The sequence below is a fragment of the Miscanthus floridulus genome, chromosome 1 (assembly GCF_019320115.1).
Source record: "Miscanthus floridulus cultivar M001 chromosome 1, ASM1932011v1, whole genome shotgun sequence".
Taxonomy (NCBI): Eukaryota; Viridiplantae; Streptophyta; class Magnoliopsida; order Poales; family Poaceae; genus Miscanthus; species Miscanthus floridulus.
In genome coordinates, this window is record NC_089580.1 from 39,023,027 (window position 1) to 39,045,501 (window position 22,475).

Below are 22,475 nucleotides of genomic sequence, written 5' to 3' on the forward strand. Positions count from 1 at the left end.
ACGCACAGATACGACAAGACATTTAATTACACTATAACGGTAACAATCAAAAAAAGCCCGCGAACCTGACATGCACGCACCAGACAAATAATTCAACTGATATAACCATTGAATACATCTAGGTATTACTGTTCATGTCAAGGGATCTAGATTGTACTACTATACGACAGGTTTGATTCCACATTCAAGCACGGCACATTGCATCAAATAGATCAGGAACATATTACCAAATGTCACCATATATACATTATTAGATCACCGCCAATCATAACACAACCAGAGTCATAGGTTTTCACATCAACAGTTTAACATTAACCAAAATAATACAATACCAAGTTCTAATGATGCCACGGAGATAGACAATAAAACCTCTAGCAATAGTAATTGCGGATACTTGGGCCATCAGGCCCCACCAACCTCCTCCACATAGATGGAGGCAGCATGGATGGCACGCAGGCCAGAACCATCAGCACAGCCCGGATACTTCTGGCGCTTACTGGGGATCATCTCCCACGCCGGCTTCGGTGCAAACCCCTTGACATCCGAGCTAGCTCCCTTGACCTGGCCGTCACAGCTCCCACCCTCTTCCTTCACCTGCAGAGGGAAGGTCGGCTTCACAGGTACCGGTGGCAAGGTGATCACCTTTCCAGGTTCAGGAGTCAGCGAGATGATAGGCTTGGCTGGCTCTGGAGGCGGCGAGTAGCGGGCCGCAGGGAAGTTGGTAGGGGCGCTGGCACCGCGGAAGCGGATGTTCGCTGCGTCGTAGGCGTTGGCAGCCTCCTCGGCGGTGTTGAAGGTGCCGAGCCACAGTCGGCGGCGGCTGTGCGGGTCGCGGATCTCCGCAGCCCAGCGCCCCCACGGCCTTCGACGGACGCCACGGAACCGAACGGCCGAGCTTGCCCCGGCCGGTTCCATAACATGGCGCCTCACGCCGACGCTGCTGCTGCCACCCCTCGCCCTCCGCCGAGGAGGCGGCGGCGGCGGCGCCTCGTCCTCGCTGGAAGACGAATCGGTGGCATCAGCATCGTGCACTAGGATCCGCACCACGCGCGCCAGCGGCCGTGGTTCAGAATCCGCCGCCGCCACCACCACAGCGGCCAGCTCTTGCAGGCGAGGGTTTGTACCCATGCCTTGGGAATCCGCTCAATCCATGGGGATATTGTTTAGGGGTAGGCTACGCTTAGCCTCCGCGCCCCTCCATGGGAGCGTGGGGTTGGAGGCGAGTGTAAGTGTTTTAGGGTTAGGGTTACACGAGCTTGTGCGGCGGCGAGAGAGACCTGTGGTGGGGCTTGCGGTGGAAGCGGGAAGACGAAGGGGAATTGCGTGCATCGGGTGGGGACTAAAAGGAGAACGGGCTGAGGGGTAGTTTCGGGATTTTGCCGTTGGAGTGTCGCCGCATCACTTCATCACGTAGGCATCTCCGGTTCAGGAGTTCAGGGTGAGGATATTCTCGGATTTTGGATCTGGTTAACGGATAGACTGCAATCGCAAGGCTAATAATACAATCGGTTTGCTGGCTGTAAGGTTCTTTGCAGTCTTTTCTTAGCCCACTTATATAGTAGTTAGTTCTTTACAGTTAATACATGGCCCACTTGTCTCTCTTACAGACTTTCTTGGTTCTTGTGCCCAAGCCGGCTGTAAGCTTACAGCCCGCTTCTCCTCTCTCTCATCTCCTCTCTCCTCCACCTCAGTATTTAGTCGGCTTACAGCCTGCTATTATACTTGCTCTTAGTGGGGTGCTTGATTCTCTTGTCCCTCCTAAAATTCATGTCACAATGTTTAGATATTAATAAAGAGCATTAAATATAGATTAATTATAAAACAAATTACATAGACAGAGACTAATTTGCGAGACAATTTTTTAAGCCTAATTAACCTGTTATTAGCATATGTTTACTGTAGCACCACGTTGTCAAATCATGGACTAATTAGGCTTAAAAGATTCGTCTCGCAAAATAGTCGCAAGTTGTGTAATTAGTTTGGTAATTGGTCTATAATTAATACTCCATATATATGTCTAAACATTCGATGTGGCAGGAATTTTAGGAGAGCATGTAGAAACCAAACATCCTCTAAACATATATATAACCTTTTGTCCAAAGAAATATGGAGATATGTGTATGGTGTATTAGGTGTACATATCATGTGCACAACTTTTTAGTCATCTGTTTTACTCTAGAGTTGTATGGCATAACTTTTTAGTGGCTTTAGAAAATGTCTAACTCGATGAAACTAGAGTTGTGATAGCTAAAAAAAAGAGAAGTGCAAACCAGTATACACATGACTCTTTGTGTTAGGGCAAAAGCACAACATGAAGGGATAGCACTACATTCATTGGGTCAAGTTAGTCATGTAAAGCAGGTAAAAAAAATACAAGCACACACAAAAGGCTTCAAACCCGTCAAAAGTTATGCATGTAACCTACGTCCGAGTCTAACTGTTACTATGCCTCGTTCATTGCTTCCCATGCATTGCAAGGTGTAACGGGTATTGCTTGCTATGCATTGAAAGTATCAACCGTTGTTGTTTCGCACATGTTAAAAGGTGCAACATGATGAAATGGAGTCGTGGTAGCTAAAATAGTGTAGACAAAATTGTCAAATAGCTATTCCAAATATGTCCATACATAAGTGAATACATGCTTTCTAATTGCAGTGGCTTGGTGAAAGCTTTAGTTTGATTTTGGTAAATTGATGAAACCCTAAGTGTTAACCTAGTTTATCAAGTGATCATGAGATAGGTAGCACATTCCAAGTGGTGAAGCAAATGAAGATCATAACATGATGATGGTGATGCCATGATGATGATCAAGTGCTTGGACTTGAAAAGAAGAAAGAAAAAAACAAAAGGCTCAAGGCAAAGGTATAAGTGGTAGGAGCCATTTTGTTTTGGTGATCAAAACACTTAGTGAGTGTGATCACATTTAGGATTGATAGCTGTACTATTAAGAGGGGTGAAACTTGTATCGAAATACGGTTATCAAAGTGCCACTAGATGCTCTAATTCATTGCATATGCATTTAGGATCTAGTGGAGTGCTAACACCCTTGGAAATGTTTACAAAAATATGCTAACACATGTGCACAAGGTGATACACTTGGTGGTTGGCATATTTGAGCAAGGGTTAGGAACTTCACCGGCGCTCTATACAGAAAAGACGAAAGTCACTGTAAGTGACCGGACGTTGGTCTTGGAAGGACCGGCGCGTCCGGTCAGTAGAAGTAGCGAAGACGCTGGCGTCGGTCTCTGACCGGATGCTGGGTCACTTAGTGACCGGATGCTAGAGGGCTGCGTCCGGTTCCGCTGACGTGGCAGTGCACAGAGGAGACGCCGAGTGATCGGATGCTGGGTGAGTCTGGTCGAGCATGACCGGACGCGTCCGGTCGTGATTTCTCGTTTCTGGATGCTTACTGAAAACGATCGGACGCTGAGGTGCAGCGTCCGGTCACTTCAGCAGCGCGTCCGGTCATCACTTGGCCGTTAGGATCGAGCGCTCAGTATTTGAAGAGAGGGGACACGTGGCGTGCATCACACGACCGGACACTAGGGTCCAGCGTCCGGTCAATCTGTCCGGAGCGTCCGGTCACCCCATGTTCAGTGCAGTGAGGAGCCCAACGGCTCTATTCGTGGGGGCTCTCTATTTAAGCCCCATGGCCGGCTCAAGCTCACTCTCTTGGTCATTTGCATTGACATAGCAACCTTGTGAGCTTACCCAAAGCCCTCTCACTCATCTCCATCATTGATTCATCATCTTTGTGAGATTGGGAGAGAATCCAAGTGCATTGCTTGAGTGTTTGCATCTAGAGGCATTTGATGTTCGTGTTTCGCTGCGGGATTCGCTTGTTACTCTTGGTGGTTGTCGCCACCTAGACGGCTTGGAGCAGCAAGGATCGTTGAGCGGAGGGTGGTAATTGTCTCCGGCTCCGATCGTGGTGATTGTGAGGGGTTCTTGACCTTTCCCCGGTGGAGAGCCAAAAGGTACTCTAGTGAATTGCTCATGGCTTGTGTGATCCTCATCTTGTGTTGGTTGTGCGGCACCCTATTGAGGGTTTGGCGTGTGATGCCAATTAGCGCGTGAACCTCCAAGTGAGTGAATCGTCACAACGAGGACTAGCTTGCCGACAAGCAAGTGAACCTCGGTAAAAAATTATTGTGTCATCATTTGATTCCGAGGTGATTGGTCTTCATTGTTATTCATTCTTGTGATTGATTGGCTCCTTCCTCGACACGGCGGTATAACCTTCTTGCTCACTTTCTTTATTTTACCACAAACTAGTTGTCAAGCTCTTTAGTGTAGCTAGTTGTAAGAGCTTGTTAGTTTGGCTAGTGTGGCTCTTTAGTTAGCTTTTGAGAGCACACTAACTTAGTGTAGTGTCATAGCTATTGTGTGCATAGAAACTATATAAACTAGAATTGTGGTAGGTGGCTTGCTTTTTAGTAGGCTAGCACAACACTTGCTTCGCCTCATAATTGTCTAATCAGTTTGTTAAGTGTTGTTGTAGAAATTTTTAATAGGCTATTCACCCCCCTCTAGCCATTAGGACCTTTCACTTGGAATATTTGGCTGGCAAGAAATAGGAAAATCTTTGGTGATTTTACAACTTCATGTTTAGCAATCAAAGATAACTTCATACAAATATTAAAGCTTTGGAAACATAGAAAGCCAAGAAAGAATCAAAGAGAGTGACTATCAAAGCATGGACACAAAAATGGGAATATGGAACTAGAATCTCAGGAGTACCAACGGATTTGAGGGGATTGATATAGATTCTTTTTATGTTACATCTAGTTTTTGTTTTTCTTCTCTTTTTTTGATATATGTTTCCTTTCTCTTGTGCTCATTTTCTTACTTCTTTCCTTCGTAATTTTGTCTTTACATCTGCACAGCTTGCATTTCATTTTAATAAAAGCTAGGCTCAGTTCGTAGTTATTATATCTTTTGAAGCCACCTAAATACTCACATGCCTAAGAAGTTCTTGTATATCTTCAAGAATGTTGTCTTTAGATTCGTTCTCCTTGTACTTCAACATCTATATCTAAGGTGATTTCAGTTCTGCAACATTGCTAACACTGACCTTTCCTTCCTCCCCCTCTATATCCATAGGGTGATTTCATCAGAATGCAGGCAAAGAGTGATAGCAATGTTAACTTCTTGACAAAAACGTTAATATTAATATAGAGCAAAGGATCTACGGAATTGACAACACTAACCTTTCCTTCTACCCCTTCTATATATCCATGGTTATTTGAGTGCACAAATCTATGTGTTAGCACTTGAACCTGGATAGGTAGATTCCACCACAAGGAACCCTAGTATGAGATCTGTATAAAAAAGGGGAATAATTCAGCATGTGTCATGATAGTACGGCGCATTGTCTTACATTGAGCAAATTTATTATCCCTTTAGATCATGGGTTTAGTGAATATCTTACCAATGGCACACCTACACTCCAAATATTATTCAAAGAACAAACATAGAGTACTGGTTAGAGCTGAAGTGCCTTGCTTATAGTGTCAGATCACACAGCCGATGCACCCGTTTGTTTCACTGAAATTTGGCTTATGTTGATTCCTTTGCTGAAAATTACCGCTGAAGTAGCTCAAGCGATAAAAAGCATGATCCATGTAACTCTTGCTCAAAAGAGGATAGTTCAAATAATTAGGACACATGATCTATTCAATTTATCAATCTTCCGCTTAGTATTGACATGGCCAACTAACCGTGTCAAACAAATAAAATAGAGTTCATGAAACATGACTCTAAGAATCAGCATTAGGGAGGAAGGAGATGGAAGAAAAAAAATCTATACCGGGAGGAGATCCAGCAGGGCACGGCGAGGTGCTGACGTCGTGTGCTTTCCGGCAAATCACAGTCTCACGGAATGGCAGCGGCGTGGATGGACGACGGCACGGAATAACGGTGATGGAGCCTAGCTTTGCCGTTTTCCCATCTACCGCCCTTGCCTTGCATTGTCTTTCGCTCGGTTGCCGTTCGCGGATGCTGATCCTCTCGGATGGGTGCACAAATATGTGAGGAAGGGCTCCATCCATGTGTCTATCTTATCAAAAATTTCTGTTTTGCACTCTGAAGCACTTAGTGCTTTCGTGCTGAAAACGTCTTCTATTACCTTGTGAGACTTGTCCATCATTTCTTTCAAACATTTTTTCAGAGCGGAAACGTTAGGATTACGGCGTCTGAACGATTATCTTTCCGTCAGACGCCTCATCTACCGCTAATTCTCACTTAAAAAAAATCCCCACTCCCTGCTAATAAAAAAAATCTCCACTCCCTGCTCGTCGGACGCTTGCATATCCTCATGTCCCTACTTGCTTGCGCCGTTGCATCCACCCACACATCTTCCTCGCCGCCGTGCTTTGCTCCCAACAGATCCCCACCAACCTCCGTCCCCTCCATGGAAGGCATCCGTACGAACGGACAAGTCTGCACCCCGCGACTCCCCACTCCGCCTCGTCCGTCGCAACTCCCCACCCGCCCTCTGCGCCACCAAGGTCTGCGCCGCCGGCGACCTCTACGCGCCACCCACCCCACCCTTTGTGCGCCGCTGCCCAGCTCAGCATTGCCAGCAAGCTCCGCGCCGCCGACGAGTACACCGGTGACCTCCACGCCGACAAGCCTCCATTCGTTGAAGCAACAAAGAGATGTTTTGCGCTGAAAGCGCATGTTGCAACCGTATGTTTCAAGTGTTTTAGAGGTATGTTGGAAGTGTTTTATATCGAAGTTGCAAAAATATATCAGAATGTTGCAAAAGTAGATCGAGATGTCGCACATGTTGCAATGTCTATACACGTATGTTTCAAGTGTATGTTTAAAGTGTTTCAGATGTATGTTCAAGTGTTTTCATTTGGATGTTACAAAAATAGATCTGGATGTTGCATATACATGTATGTTGCAAGCGTATGTTTTCAAGTGTTTCAGGTGTTTCATACATATGTTGCAAGTGTTTCATCTGAATGTTGCAAAATAGATCTAGTGTTGCACATGTTGCAATAGGATCCACCTGCCACAGCCGCCTGCAGCTGCTGAGGCGCCGCCGTGGGTGACCGTGCGAGGGTCTAAGGCCAGCAGATGCATCTGCGGCACGCATCCAGAGACGAGACAGGTGACTGGGACCCAGAGGTGTGACATGCAAACCATGCTAGGCCCGCGTTAGTGGTTGGGTTGTGACTGACATCCGCGGATCGGAACTCGTGCGGTCGTGCGCGAACAGGGAGGGGAGACCAGTGCAGTGACGTCACCCACGACCGCGACGGGATCGTGCGCGGGCCGTGTGAACTGAGCGTCCGATATTTGAAGCTGCGCCGGACGTTCAGGCGCTAATAACTCCCTTTTCAGAGGTATGATAATTATGACATAACGAAGCAATAATATCCACGTCTTTCGGTTTGTTTGACTGAATTCAAGCAAAAAAAAACATAACTATGGGCTGAATGAATAAATAAAAAAATAGATTTAGAAGGAACAATTACTTAAGTGAGAAGATCGGGCAAGTTAAATTTTCAACCTAGAATCAATAGGTTTGGTTGAAAGTTCCATTTTTTTATGAAAAGTTAGCCAAAATCCAAAGGGCTAGTATAAAAAGTTCGATTCAATTTTTTTTTCTTTAGTTTGGAGCAGGCATGGGCGTTGAAATCATGGAAAAAATATATTTTAGGTGGTCAGCTTGATTCCTTGTTTGAAACAATATGGGCATGGGCGTGAACGTGATTGCTCTTAATGATTAGGGGCTCAGGGCTACTTTTCAAATGCAGGTCATGAAAGAGCGCCACCCTTCACGGAGGAACCAACAAGGCAGCAAACACACACGACCCTCATTCCGGCAAGCGTTTCAGGAACAAGATGCTACACTGATGCATCATTACAGCCTGACAGTAGCCACAACACAAGGAAGGCAGGGCTAGGAATCCTCATCCTACATCAGCAGGAATCATCAAACTTTGCCCTTTACATTCAGGCACAGCTCCCCTCCGCAGACTCTGTCTTAATGGCAGAAGCAGCAGCAATCACCCTGGTTGCAGAGAGGCTCAACACCACCTCATACAACTTCTTCACAGATAACCAGATCATGGCAAACTTCTACAACTCCACTGATCCTTCCAATCCACCTCACTGGAACATCAAAAGCATCACTGCTACCTTCTGGCAAGCTATGAAGGATTCCCAATTCAAAGTTCACAAAATCCCAAGGGCAATGAACTCCACAGCCAATGCTTTAGCTCATCAAGCTTTCAATTCTAATTCTGTATCATACTGTGTTTTCTTGTAATGCTGCCCATCATAGGCACCTTGATCAGTGCCCCATACAAATGGCACTCTTGAATGTAAAGCTGGAAGCCATGTAATATTCTACATGTAAGATGTCGTTCTCTATATGCTCCTTCTGCGCCGTTTTCAGCTATAGTTCTTCTCCGCACCGTTTTCAGCTAACGTGCCGAGAGCATCAGATTTGTTCTCTTCTCTTTTATTTCTTTTCTCTTCTATTCTCTTGTCGGAAGAATATACTCAGTAGCCAGTAGGCGGGTTTCCAGTTTCCACACGAGCACACCGCAGGCTGTCCAGTCCAGGGGACACCACTCTTCCTGTTACACCTTTTCTGGAAGCAGCAACGTCAGACTACGAATATCCTTCAAGTTCCAACCCAACACAATTTTTTTTTTGTGCAAGCAAACAATCCCAGAGCAGACAGCAGAGTAGTCCAAGTGTCCAACCCAACACAATTAATTTTTTTTTTGTCAAACAATCCCAGAGCAGAGTAGCAGACATGAACATCATGGTGCAGAGTAGCTTCATGGTGCATAGAAATGGGACAGAGCATCACAGCATCAATGCACCATCTGATATAAATCTCGATCATCATCGAAACCAATGGAAACAAAATGGGAGCAGAGCACCACTAATCCATCAGTATTATCTGACTGGGCATGATTGTACTCTAACTCCATCCGAACATCCGAAGAACAGAGCTGTCAAAAATACTACAATACCCAACATCCACATGAGTACATGACTACAACTGTAAAACAACCACACGATCACATTTACAATGAACCACATAGCCATCCAAAACTTAAGGGTACAGTTGATGATATAATCAAGTCAACAACATTTATGCGTTCAACTAGTACAATCTGAATGAATCAGGATCGCAAAGAGCGACTAACAGAGGAAGAGGATAACGGTTCCTAGCATACGAAAAAACTGAGTTCAGCCTGCCCTGTCTAACTTTGAGTCACAAAGCTAACTAACAGAGCACACATTACAACAGAATGGTGCTCTGCACAACTAAGCAAACATTTTAGCAGGCTGCCACTCAGCAGAACTTCCAATGATTGTTGCAGTTCACACATGTGACGAATGTCGTCATCGGTTCATCAGCACTCCGAGTCTGCAGCTGATAGTAAGTTGTCTTCCGCTGACCACATTTGCCACACTTGAACTGATCCGTCGTTGCCTTCGGTGCTCCTCCCCGCTCACACTCAAACAGAGCCTTCTCCTTAATCTGCATATTCTCTTGCTTCCTTGCATCACTAGCCATCTCATCAGGAGATATGTCTGGAAGCCTCTCTGGCGTCACTTCACCAATAAGAACCCTTCTCCGGAAATCAGTGTTGTTTTCAGCCCTCAGGTTGAACATGATTGACCTATATTTTGTCTTGTGAGCCCCGGTGGAACGTCCAAGCCTCTCAAATAGTGCAGACTCTACTTTCACAGCAACTCTGAATGGGTCACATCCATCAACTTCATCCAAGATGTTTCTCACTTCATCTCGGTCATCATTACTAGTCTCTCTGGAAACCTTTGCAAAAGCTTCAGCAAGTAGTTCCCGTATTTTATCTCGGGTAGGATCATTGCATTTGACAAGAGATGTAAGCTTTGGGGGACCGCTGGGGGTGGATGCTGGCTTCTTTGCATCAGGAGTTCTACTGACTTCTTTGGATACCCTTTCAACCTTCACAGATTGAGTTCTGGAACCATTGCTAGCGGTCTTCTCAACTTTGACATTGTCAGGCTTCTGACCCCTAACATCCACATCTCTTTTCTCAACCTTCATGCTTGCTGATGCAGAATTCTTTTCAACCTTCATGGGCCTCACCTTCTCAACCTTTCCAGAAGAGTCACTTGATCTTTCATTCTCTGAGCCACCATTTTTCTTTCCTGACTCTTCAAGGACAACCTTTTTCCAGTACCCAAAAAGGTCTGCAGCGACTGCCTGGATGCCTGAGTGAGGGTGCTTAGTAAGGGGTCGAAAACGTTTGCCAACCTGACAAAAAAGCATAGCATGTAAGGACTAAGCGGCATAAAAAAACTAAACTGGAACCAATATATAAATGTCTTAACAAACAGTAAACAGGCCAAATAGAAAGGATAAGCTCAACACCTTAGTATTAAGCTGATATGTTTTTGCGGCAACCTTGTTTTACTCAAGAATTTAGTTAAAAATGGATCGAGTTCTACCTGCCAGAATTGATGGGTGTGTGTGTGTGTGTGTGGGGGGGGGGGGGGGGGGGGGGGGGGGGGGGAGGGGATTGGATGCTATGCAGTAACATTTGCTTTACCAAAAATATAAAGAAGTTCAAATCGAGTAACTGGCTTCCTAAATCAGAGGTAACTATATACTGCAAAAGGAACAGTATTAGGCACATTGAACGTTCATGTTCCACAAGCTTTCGCGACAAAACAACTAGACTCCAGTAACTTCTTTATCTGAAAATCATTACAACTAGATTCCACAAAATCCGCAAACGACAAAATAACCGTTTGCCTCGCTTCTTTCCCGCCAAATCAGAATCCTGTACTTAAACTGAATCAAATACAAGCCATTGTACATTCATGTCCAACAGTGGATTGACTATGATATTGAATCACAGACTAAACAAAAGTTGGTGCCTTTAACTAGTCCACTACTGTTTGCAGAATACAAGTCAAAATTAAACCAATACCAAAAAAAAGTGATGAAATTTCCATATCGACCACAACGGAGTTCAGCAAATTCAGGAGGCAAACCTCAACACAACCCATATCTATCAGGCACGAACTGTGTCCTTTAAAAAATCCCAGCCACCTACCCTTGCCTACAAACATTCCTAAAACTGGAAGCCCTCTAACAAAAACATCAAAAATGTGCATTACAACTAGATTCCACAAAATCCGCACACGACAAAATAACCGTTTGCCTCACCTTCTTTCCCGCCAAATCAGAATCCTGTACTTAAAGTCTTAAACTGAATCAAATACAAGCCATTGTGCCTGATTCATGTCCGACAGTGGATTGAATATGATATTGAATCACAGATTAAACAAAAGTTGGTGCCTGGAACACCACTAGTCTACTACTGTTTGCAGAATACCAGTCAAGATTAAACCAAATACCCAAAAAAAAGTGATGAAATTTCCATATCGGCCACAACAGAGTTCAGCAAATTCAGGAGGCAAACCTCAACACAACGCATATCTATCAGGCACGAACTGTGTCATTTAAAAAATCCCAGCACCTACCCCTGCCTACAAACATTCCTAAAACTGGGAGCTCTCTAACAAAAAACATCAAACTGTGCAGAAAAGGAGAATGTATCATATACCTATCCACCCCAAATAGGGACAGGAACCCACTAGATCTAATTCCAAACGAAGGCCCTGTTTTTTCGCGTCTCCCCGACGTCGTCCTAAAAGAGAGGGGAAACAGGCCGTCGATTCGACGAGCCATATCCACAGGAGACCCAAATTCAATGCGACAAGACCCATATCGCTCACGGTGAGATTGCCACCGCCGCACGCATCCGCCGGGAACGACAAGACGAGAGTGGATTTCTCCGCCACCAAAACAATCAATCAATCTAATCGAGGCGGGCGGCCGCTGACCTGCGTGGAGACGAGGATGTCGGTGTTGACGCGTATGGCGCGCATCCGGCGCAGCGCGTCGAGGCAGCGGCCAGCCTCCGGCGAGTCGCCGTCCGCTGCCGTAGCGTCGGCCGCCTTCTTGGCCGCATCGAACGTCTCCAGCAGCTCCCTCTCCATGGCTTCGGCGGCGGGGCGGCGCAGCCTGGCCCGCGAGGCCGGATCAAAACCCTAGCTTGGCGCCGCCGTCCCTCCCGCTCGCTATCCTGTGTGTGGCGTGGCGTGGAGGCGGAGGCGGAGGCGGAGGCAGGAGGAGAGAGAGAAGAGGTTGGATCTGGGCGGAGGGCAGGCCTTTATAGCGAACAAGCGGCTGGCGCGAGCGGCTTGTCAGAGCCCGCCGTTGATTCGGAGGCAGATTGTTCTGGAACGACACCGATCGGACGGCCCAGGAGGCGACACGTGGCGGGAAGTTGTTAAGAAACCAGGATCCTGCTCCTGCAGGCTATAGACGTGACAGGTGAACTGCTAGCCTAAGGCATGTTTGGCCCAGATTTGTTGGTGTTCTCATATGATTTTCCTCGTGGCCATACCGCTACTGACAGAAGACGGCAACTACTCCTCGTAATCAGTGACGTCACACGTTTCCGCAATTGGAATGGAAGGAGAAAGGTACTCCAACACTGCTAAGGGTACTCACATTTCTTTGGTCACACTCACAAGATCTGTGTCTCCTGGGTACAAAAAGAGAAAAGGGGCAAAGTAAACCTAAACAGAAGGGGTGTTTCTGGTGCTGCAGGGGGGCTTGGGTACTGCTACCGGTACTGTGTAGCTCATCATAGCCAGCTTGAACTTTGGGCGTTGCTTGAGACCAGACCAGAAGGCCCATTGCCATCAGCAACCTTTGCCAAGGAACGGTATTGCAGCTTCACACACTCTGCGTTGTCTGAAGTCTTTACAACATACCTGTTATAAGCGAGCAATAGATCATGAAAAAAATTACAGGTTTTCAAGTAGTGAGATAAGCATTGTGCTTGATTCCGGGAAGGTCAGTTAGGATGAAATTATTCTAACCATCCATTTAAGCACTGCGCTGTCACAACTGCTTGATGTCCCACAAACCGTTCCGGGGTCCTCTTGTTTCCCTGAAAAGATTCATTTCACACACTAGTTATTGCAGAAATCACAACACAGAGGGAATGACAGACACTGCTTAGTTGTCTTGCTGATAAAATACCTTGATTATGACCCGGTCGAAGACAGCAAAAGGAAACTGCACACCTTTACCTCTACTAGCAAGTTCAGTTCGATTTGGATCATCGTCGCCACATTTATCCTCACATAGGGTAGAATGGATTTAAGAACATGCAACGAATATAGCTGCCGGATTTGAAGGGTGACTGATAAGCTGGAAAAGGGTTTATACCAGTTCAAGGCGGTCTGTTCTTCTTTTCAATGACTTTGCTGAATCTTCTTCACGTTTGAATGCCTGAACTGCAAGGCGAAGAACTGAAAACATACCCAAAAGACAAACGGATGAAATGGAAGCTACAAAGTAGCAGTTATATATGAATTGCATCTATTCTATGAAAAGCTAAGAAAAGAATCACATGTGGGATGGCAGGTATGCATGAAAGCTACAAAATATCTGGTAAATATGATCTGAATTGATTTCATTGAGGAAGTTTCAAAAATCAGACTGGACAACATTAACTGGGAGAGTTTACAGGAAGACATCTAGTATGTGCATATCGTTGCTTGTGCTCATAGAAGGACATAGATGTGAGGGCAGGCAGGCATTAGTCTTGACAAAAAATTACTCAATCCATGGATAAGAATCTTAAAGTTATACATATACCATTAATCTCTGATCCTCAACTATCAAAAGGTAAAAACAGTTGGTGCTACAGCTAAAGAGATTCATATGGAGAATGCCTAGTATGACATTTACCAAATAATAGGTATGAACATCCAAGCTAGTTAACACAATAGAATGGACTGTAACATATCTTAGTTGATACTTCTCAGCTCAAAGCCATACCCAAGTTTGGTCGAATGGAGGCCTCGGTAATTGGCAGGCCACATTTACCACAAGCTTTCTGCACACAAGGAATAGAGACTGTTATATATCACTTTCACATTCACTTGAAATTCCATAAAACCATTGTGTAAGCACTGATTGTTAGGGCTTCCAGTTTCCAGGTCTATCCAGTAAAGTCAATTCTTTGCAAATTGAAACTTGCATCATGTGTAATATGTGACGGCAACGAATTAATGACTAAAAAACATTGCTACAATATCATTTGTACCCCTTTATAGAGCTTTATACTGAATGAACAGACACATGTTGCATTGGAAGCTTTGAATCATACAAGCTCATGAAATGCATTGTTATTACTCTAAATAAGAAGAGATATCCCATGCATTACTGGGTATAGGTCAAATCAGAAGCTAATAAACAACGCTCAGAAGGAAAAGCACTCAAATTCAAAGCCAAAACCAACTAACTGTGATTTGTTGAATATAGCAAACTTGGGCGAAGGAAATCTTAACAGTTAACACTAACAAACCCACAGGAGTAGGTACAAGCAGGATACAAAACATACATGTTACATTTTAATGATCTAGTTTCTAGAGCCAAAAGTTTGGAACGGTATCAGGAGGTGAAGGTTCCTTTTAACATACCATTCTGTAGACATGCTGCATTCCACTACTTCCATATGAATGGCCACATGATAAAATCATTGCATCATCCATGAGAATACCTCTGCAACATGCCAGGAGATAAATGATCTAGTAAGAAGTAATATTTCTATGCCGCAAGGAAATCTGATTTGGTTATGGGTTCTCACAAAATGCAGTGCTAAACATGACTAATGATCATTTAAGTCCGGAGGCAAAAGCTAGCATATCAAACAAATGATTGGGCACTAACTTGTCCCAGAGTACATGTCCCATGAGCATAGTTCAACCACTATAAATTATCATCATTTTTCAGTAAATAGCATTGTCATACAATGCGGTAGACTGGTATAGTATATACTTGATATTAGCACTGTAGAAGTCTCAGATATATAATATTATGTGACTACACTACAGCGTGGATCAAGAAAGAGAAAGGGGCATGTTATCTCTACTACAAATAACTAAATTCTCAAGAAAACAACAGTCATGTTCGGGTACCCACGTCAAAGGATCAGAGAGGTGTGCTCTCAGCAGGTCCCAATAGCTAGATGCAGGACCCCCCTCTCTTCTTCCAACAACTCCATACCCATTCTCCGCCCTCATATCTCTGGGGATGGTACCAGGATCATCCCCTCCTGGTGATGCAAGCCCAAATTGGTGCCATTGCTGCCCTTCTTGGTTGGACCTCACTCCAATTTCCCCATTCATCTCCGTGCGTCCAATACCTGGTGTACGATCAGCAAGTAGCAATGATCACCTTCATCCAGATACAGAAGCACCTAAAATCCCAAGTGGGAAAAGAGGAAATTTCACTACTCAGAGTCCACCATAAACGTGGCTTAACCATGGATGCGCACGAGTTATGTTTAACCATTCCACGCCTGCAAGGCTGCAAGCAGCAGAATCCAATCTACCAGTAAGAGATGAAGACCTGAAAGCCTCTGTGCAAACCCTTGGTTCACCTGGAGCGGAGAAGGCGCGTCGCTGCGGCGAGCCGCGAGCCCCACCGTCGGACAGCTCGGCATCATCCTTTTCGGCGCTGTTGTCGTCCATGCTTCCCTCGTCTTCTTCGACCTCATCGTCGCCTTCGGAGGCGGCGGGCGGTTGATGATGCTGCGACAGGAAGGGACCGGCGCCGCGGGAGGGGAAGTGCGCTGCAGCGGGGAAGGGGAAGGGCAACGGCAAGGGTGTCCCCCTCGAGGAGGAGGCCCCGCTGTTAGCCCCCGCAGGAGAAGCCATGGTGGCGCGGCCGCCGGAGCCGGGAAGAGGGTGGGGATTGAGACGGTGCTGTTTGCTGGACTCAGCGTGCCTTCACGCTTGTCCCAAGTGCGCTGTGCTGCGCCTGCGAGCCTGCGCTGGTCGCGGTTGGTGACCCGTTTGAACAGGTCTCTCACATTCAGAGCAATTTTGAACAACTTTCACATTTTGCCCTAAAACAAGAATAAGAAGTGTTACATTTTTGCATTTTTTGGGGAAAATTTTCTACATTACTAACAGCAGTCGCAAAATTCGAGAACGTAAAACTCAATATACCCAATATAAATCTTTTAATGTTATCTTTCTGATCATATATATGATCAAAACTTTTGAAAAAGTATAATGAAGTGAATATTATCTTTGATTAAACAAGTAAACAGTGAGCACTTTTGTATATCATCATGTTATAAAAGAAATGGTTTGATGTTCTATATTCTGACTTGTAACGTAGAACCATCCTGTCAGGGTTTATTTGGATATCATTTGCCATTCGTTTCATTGCAGTGGCGCCAAATATGCAGACATGCAGTGCAGTGAAGGGAATGGATGCTCGAAGGCAAAGCATGGACAGATTCCAGTAAAGCAGCAGCGAGCTATACATAGCTTGCAAAAGTTGCGCTTCAACTTTCCTTTTGTATCATCAATACAACAGCTACTCTACACTGAACAAGTTCCCTCTTGTATTACGCATCACCTAGGCTAGCATCTTTACAGCACCGAAGGAAAACGTCTCAGGGCATGGCGCATCACACCTTCCCATTGCCTGTCTTCTTTGAGGCGAAGAGGTGGCGGACGACCGAGAGCTTGCTTGTCGCGCGAGAAACGAGCGAGGAGCCAGAGGAGCTCCTACTGCTCAGTGACGACCTTGTTTCTTCCGATTCCTCGTCTTCGTTTGGTTCTGAAAGCGGAGGCGGAGGTATTGTCATCAGGAAAGTTTCAAGCATTCGGATGATCTGGCTGAAACTGGGTCGCATGGCAGGATCCTCAACCCAGCATGATTGTACTATGAACACAAGCTCCTGGGGGGTCTCCTCAGGGAGAGCTGGGCGCTTTTGCTGTTGATATAAACAAGAGAAGATATTACGACATCAGTAGACTGCAATCGAGAACAACAGTGTACTGCAACTGAAAAATGATGTAAAAAATGGTCATTATAGGTATGAGCTTGTTCGAAGTATTACAGATAAAATGGAGAGATTTGTTAAAGAGCGGCATTGATGTTATGTAAACCAGTTGGATGATACTATCACGATATGTTAACGCCTAGTTCTTCAATTCCAAACGATGTATGTAAAACAAATTTAGCAGACCAGTCATCATCACGACACATAAGGCTAAGAATTTGAAATTCCAAAACTTCCTTCCATGACAACATCAAATTCAAAACAATGCTTCTTTGGAAACAGTTCTTTGTCATTTAATGTTTAACATTTTAGCCTTCACGCTTTAGGCAGCCAAGCAAGTCCTTCAATGAGGAATTTAAGCATACAAGCACAAACAATTTCTTGGTCATAGCATCTAGTAGTAAGAGGCCAACAGTTTTATCCACAAAAGAAGGCGTTACTAACTTGTGCAAGTATGGGCAACAGTATTTTCATCCTTACCTGAAAAGCAGCAGCATATGCAGCCTGTAGATTCGACATGCCTTCAAATGGCATTCTATTGGTCAACAATTCCCACAAAACAATGCCAAAGCTGTACACATCCACTTTATTTGTGTAATGCTTTTTCTCACCACGTCGAAGTGTGACTGTGCTGTATAGCTGCACAATCACATAAAGAAAGAATATGAGCTACCCTTTGCACAGATCAGTACCAGAGTATCCTTTTTTTATTAAAATAAATGGTACCAAAAACAATCAAACGATGATACAGCTAGCAGACTAGCACATTACTACAGGAGCAAATTTTTCTGTGGTTTTGGTTTCAGTATGTAATTGCACTAGCTTTAAGTTAATGCAGAAAATAGTGTTCACAACCTCTGGGGCCATCCATCGGTAAGTCCCAGTTTCAGCCGTCATCATTTCAGTCACAGTTTCTTCACGTGCAAGTCCAAAATCAGTAAGTTTCAGTTTCTTACGATTTGCTGTAAGCAATAAATTATCTGCACAAATATCGATAAAATAAGTATAGGGGATTTAAAGCAACGTAAACACCAACTACTAGAGGAACCAAGAAGGTCAAGGAAGCAAAGCAAAAGACTAAACAGATTGCAACATTTTGAAGTAGAACCATGAGAAGGAAACTAAGGCTGGTGCTGTCATGCTGATATAGACTTGGGAATATTCAAATGCATATCCCGTAGGTCTTACAATAAGTGGGGAAAATTACAACACATATAAGTAGATGTGCAAACACCTCACTGAAAATTTTGAGTGGCTAAAGATAATCTATTTAAAGATCTGGCAATACAAAACACACTCAAATGGACATACAGAGACCCAAAAGTTGCAACTAAAGGATCAAAGTATATAATGCCAAAAGTCAAATAGCTTAAGCATCCTTACCAGGTTTCAGGTCTCTATGTATTATGCCATTGGCATGTAAACAGTCCATTGCATGAGCTATGTCCAGAGCATAGCTGATTGCAGTGTGTGTATCTAGTTGGCTAGGCCGAATGCTGTGCAGGTAACTTTTCAGTGACATCCCTGGTAGTAGCTCACTAACAATCACCATCAATGGTTCCTTGCAAGCTCCAATGAACTGCAGGAGTGCATACAGTGTTGTGAGGAGGTCCCAAAAGAATTGACAATTTGTGTAGCCACACAAGCGTAACATTCAGACCAAGAAGTACCTTGACAAGATTCTCATGTTTCACTTTACACATCATATTTACTTCTCGAATGAAACGGGCTTCAAGTGTTGCTTTTTCTTCAGGGGTACTGCCACGGTTAAGAACCTTTATCGCTACAATTTGATCACCATACCTATTTGAAGCATACAAGAAAAACAGGATTACTGATATGACTTAATAAATATACAAAAGGCAAATGAAAAGAAACTGGTCGAATAAGTTTAGGGAAACGGTATGATGAATTAGATGGCACAAGTTTCCTCATGTGAAGAGAATGTCATCTGAACTTGTGATGGTACCAAGATGTGAAGATGGTACCAACAGTCATCTATGACAGATTGGTCTTTCTCTGGAGAGGAAATTGTTGGAGGTATACTCTCTACTGCCATCATGACTAGCATTTCCTCCAAGGTCCTAAAGGATGGCACAGCTCATGACTAATGTTTGGATTAAAAAAATCATCCTGCATGCTAAAAATCTCAACAAAATATTGGAAGCCTGAACTGAGTACCAGGCATGAATCTGCGTGATACTATAACCGATGGAGGACAGCTGGAGGATTTGGGCACCCTGAGAAACTAATTAATTTGAAGCATACTAATAGCCATTTTTTGCAAGGGTCTAGTGCATAACACACATTTAATTCGAGAAGAACTAAAATGGCAGCTAAAGCAGATACTCCAAAATCATCCCAGTTGATAAAGTAGCTATGACTTGGACATACATGTGAAAAAATAGGCACGGGTATGCACGTCTCAAAAACATATTTACTTACTTCCCCTTGTAGACCTTGCCATGAGCTCCCTCCCCAATCTTGTCCCCAACGAACAGCATCTTGGGATCGACAAGCAGCTTCCTGTCGATCCAGGACGCCGGCGCCGCGGCATCCGAGCTCCGTGCGGGCGCCACCGAATCATCAGCGGCGACCTTGCTGGGCCGCGGCCGCCTGAACTCCTCGCTGCCGCTGCTGCCGCCGTCCCGGCACCCGTCGCTGCCGCAGCTCATCGTGTCTGGACGCACGCGGCGCACCGCCGCCGGCGCTGAGGAAACGGCGCTGTCGGGGTCCGCGAACTTGCAGGACAGCCGAGGCATTAACACGGGCACCCCGCGCGCGTGCCCGAGCAGCGGGAGCCCCAGCCCGCGCGCCCCGCGCTCATAGGGTGCGCGCAGGTGATCAGGAATCGGAGCACGGGGGCCACGCCGAGGCACGAAACTTCCACCACCGGCTAAAGTTTCGCAGCCGCGTGATGAACAAACGAAGGCGATTTTTTAAACCTTTTCCCACAAAAAAAAAACCCGCAACATTTCTGTCAGAAAAAAGATCCAAATTCCAGCCCGAACGTTCCAGAGAGCCGCGATTCTTACCTAAAAACCTCGGGGGAAATAGCCGACAGCACAAACGCTTCAGAGAGCCCACACACGGCCGGACGAAAATAACCGATTTCCCCAACGAGCCGAGCGGAGAGCTGCGATTCTCAACTCAGGAAATGAGAAATTTCGCAACAAAATTCACGGGTGCGGGCATAACCCTAACCCTAGAGGATGCGGGTGAGATTTGGTGCGGCTCCGCGGCGTGGGGTTTGGGGGTGGTCGTCGTCACTCGTCGTGCGGGGAAGGGAAGGGAAGGAAAAGTCGGGGGGTGAAGGTATCAGGGGAAGCAGAGTGAGCCGCAGTGGACAGCATTTTATAGAAGGTCGCTGGGCTAAAGCAAAGCCAAAGCAGGAAGCAGGCAGCCAGTAGGTGAATTGGCATGCCCCCCCGTGTTCGTACCACAGATTGCGCCCATGCCCAGAATATCTGTTGCCCAAAGGCACCGTACTAGGTACCCCAAGATCTGCTGCATTTGGTGCTCCATGCATGTGAGGTGGTTTCTTTTCCATGGTTTTGAGAAATAGGTTTACCTGATTCAAAAAAAAAGAGAAATAGGTTTACCCTTCACATATGAAAAAAATGAAAATGGTACCCTAGTGATAGGAGGTAGAGATCACAAGTTGGATACCACGCATCAAGGGACGAGGAATGGAACAACAGATATAATAATTATGTATTTTTGTTACATACCACGTCAATAAGACGTATAAAGTTGTATAGAATGATTTGGAGTATAGGACATGATATGATGGAGATAACACCGGCTACCGTGTTAATACAAGTAAAATGATGTAAGGTGTGGGATAATGATGTAACCGAAGAAGTAGATGCTATCCTGAAAAGCCGCATAGAACCGTTTACAAGGTAGGATAAAGATAACACATCGGCTATCACATGTTATGCCATGTAAATGGTGCACGCCAAGATATTTATTTAATAAAACACATCAGTGATGCGTGTAAAGCTGTATAGAACGGTTCTAGGGGTAGGACAATGATACGATATAGATAACACATCATCTAGCGCATGATAATGCACGTAAAATGGTAACCGAAAATGATTTAATAAAAATCGATAAAAGCGGATACATCTACATAAAATAATCTGGAGGAGGGAGGAGAGAACAATAATACATTAGAGATAATGTACCGGTTATAGCATGTGAAGCACATAAAATGGTAGGCGGTAGGATAATATTTTAATAAAACAAATTGATGACACGTGTGGAGCTATATAGGTGAGTATTAAGGGGAGAGCAGTGATAAGATAGAAATAGCTACAACATATTAAGGCACGTAGAATGACAAAAGGTGATATGTTAATAGTGTAATAGCGAGCCTATCGATAATGCCATATAAAGCTAAATGAAATACCTAGAGGATAAGATAACTATAAGGCGAGAAAACACGTTGAAAATGTTGTGTCAAGAGTCCAGGGAGAAAATACCAATAAAACATGTGGATCCCCCCATGTCATGGTTATAGGATACACTACTGGAATCTCGATTTTTTCTGACGGTGCGAAAACCCACGGAAAAATTCGAATACCGTCAGAAAAATATTTTTCTGACGGTGTACCGTCAGAAAAATACCCACAGAAATATAATGACAGAAAAATAGACTTTTTCTGTGGGTTCACCGTCAGAAACAATTTTTTCTGTGGGTCTCACACGCACAGAAAAATGGTTTTCGCCCAGATTAAAACTAATTTTTCTGTGTGTTAATCCACACAGAAAAAAGAAATAAACGCACAGAAAAAACATTTTTCTGTCGGTCTAGGTGAACTCACAGAAAAATTCATTTCGTCCAGATTAAAAAAGAATATTTCTGTGTAGCCAGCCTCACAGAAAAAAAGAGTTAAACGCACAAAAAAAAATATTTTAAAACAGTAGCAACAGCATATTAAAATATATATTTTCCATACGGTAATTTCTGTACATGACAAAAGGCTTCATTCAAATAATACACAAATACAGTACTCGAAGGGACCTTAATGGGTGACCAGACAACCGATCAGTATCAAGAGTACCAAAACAAGTATCACGCCCGATGTGGCTGGGCGACAAGCAAACTTCAAATGACTGACATCAAAGTTCTAAACCATCACGAGAGGACGACTAGGACACCATGATGAGCTTCACTACTGTGGCGGCGGTAGCTGCTCCTGCTGCTGCTGCTGCGAGTGCGGCGACGGAAAGGTGGCAGTGGTAGGCATGGTCGGCAACACTCCTGCAGCAACAAAGAAGCAAGTGTTAGGACTAAGTTCTCTAGGTTGGGACTAGGTAACTCATAAAATCCAGGAAGGCGAAGAAAAACCTAAGTCAATACCGATCTAAGCTGAGCCTAATGTAGTGTATCCCTGAGAGTATGATGCTGGATAGGACGTCGGAGCTACACCTACAAGAAAGGCGAGGTTTGAGTCAGAAAAGCGTAATAAGGAAATTTAAGGAGTGAAACGCGCAAGGGACACAACTTGAGCAATAAATAACAAAGGAATACCTAGAGTCGCCGGCTAGAAG

General features: G+C 44.7%; 4 protein-coding genes across 5 annotated transcripts; all 4 read right to left on the reverse strand.

Moving 5' to 3' along the window:
* Positions 1–221: 221 nt before the first annotated feature.
* LOC136479840 (ethylene-responsive transcription factor CRF5-like) lies at positions 222–1,329 on the reverse strand. Its single transcript, XM_066477575.1, has one exon. It carries the CDS (start codon positions 1,126–1,128, stop codon positions 403–405), a length of 726 nt encoding a protein of 241 aa, XP_066333672.1. The 5' UTR covers positions 1,129–1,329; the 3' UTR covers positions 222–402.
* A 7,705-nt stretch (positions 1,330–9,034) lies between these two features.
* Positions 9,035–12,183, reverse strand: LOC136488555 (transcription elongation factor TFIIS-like). The gene is made up of 2 exons (XM_066485469.1): positions 11,878–12,183; positions 9,035–10,279 (listed from the first exon to the last, which is right to left on the reverse strand). Exons 1-2 carry the CDS (start codon positions 12,031–12,033, stop codon positions 9,329–9,331), a joined length of 1,107 nt encoding a protein of 368 aa, XP_066341566.1. The 5' UTR covers positions 12,034–12,183; the 3' UTR covers positions 9,035–9,328.
* A 318-nt stretch (positions 12,184–12,501) lies between these two features.
* Positions 12,502–15,990, reverse strand: LOC136488649 (U-box domain-containing protein 62-like). 2 transcript variants are annotated; one of them, XM_066485566.1, is made up of 8 exons: positions 15,498–15,990; positions 15,038–15,260; positions 14,536–14,617; positions 13,892–13,949; positions 13,277–13,344; positions 13,088–13,186; positions 12,925–12,995; positions 12,502–12,816 (listed from the first exon to the last, which is right to left on the reverse strand). In XM_066485566.1, exons 1-8 carry the CDS (start codon positions 15,772–15,774, stop codon positions 12,687–12,689), a joined length of 1,008 nt encoding a protein of 335 aa, XP_066341663.1. In that variant the 5' UTR covers positions 15,775–15,990; the 3' UTR covers positions 12,502–12,686. The 2 variants fall into 2 exon arrangements, with proteins under 2 accessions (XP_066341663.1, XP_066341621.1); XM_066485524.1 differs by having other exon boundaries at positions 12,505–12,816; positions 13,277–13,359; positions 15,498–15,987.
* A 404-nt stretch (positions 15,991–16,394) lies between these two features.
* LOC136488801 (serine/threonine-protein kinase STY13-like) lies at positions 16,395–20,249 on the reverse strand. The gene is made up of 7 exons (XM_066485630.1): positions 19,952–20,249; positions 19,362–19,861; positions 18,587–18,719; positions 18,300–18,495; positions 17,772–17,896; positions 17,397–17,555; positions 16,395–16,847 (listed from the first exon to the last, which is right to left on the reverse strand). The coding sequence occupies exons 2-7, from the start codon at positions 19,676–19,678 to the stop codon at positions 16,539–16,541; spliced, it is 1,239 nt and encodes a 412-aa protein (XP_066341727.1). The 5' UTR covers positions 19,679–19,861; positions 19,952–20,249; the 3' UTR covers positions 16,395–16,538.
* Between the last annotated feature and the right edge of the window lie 2,226 nt (positions 20,250–22,475).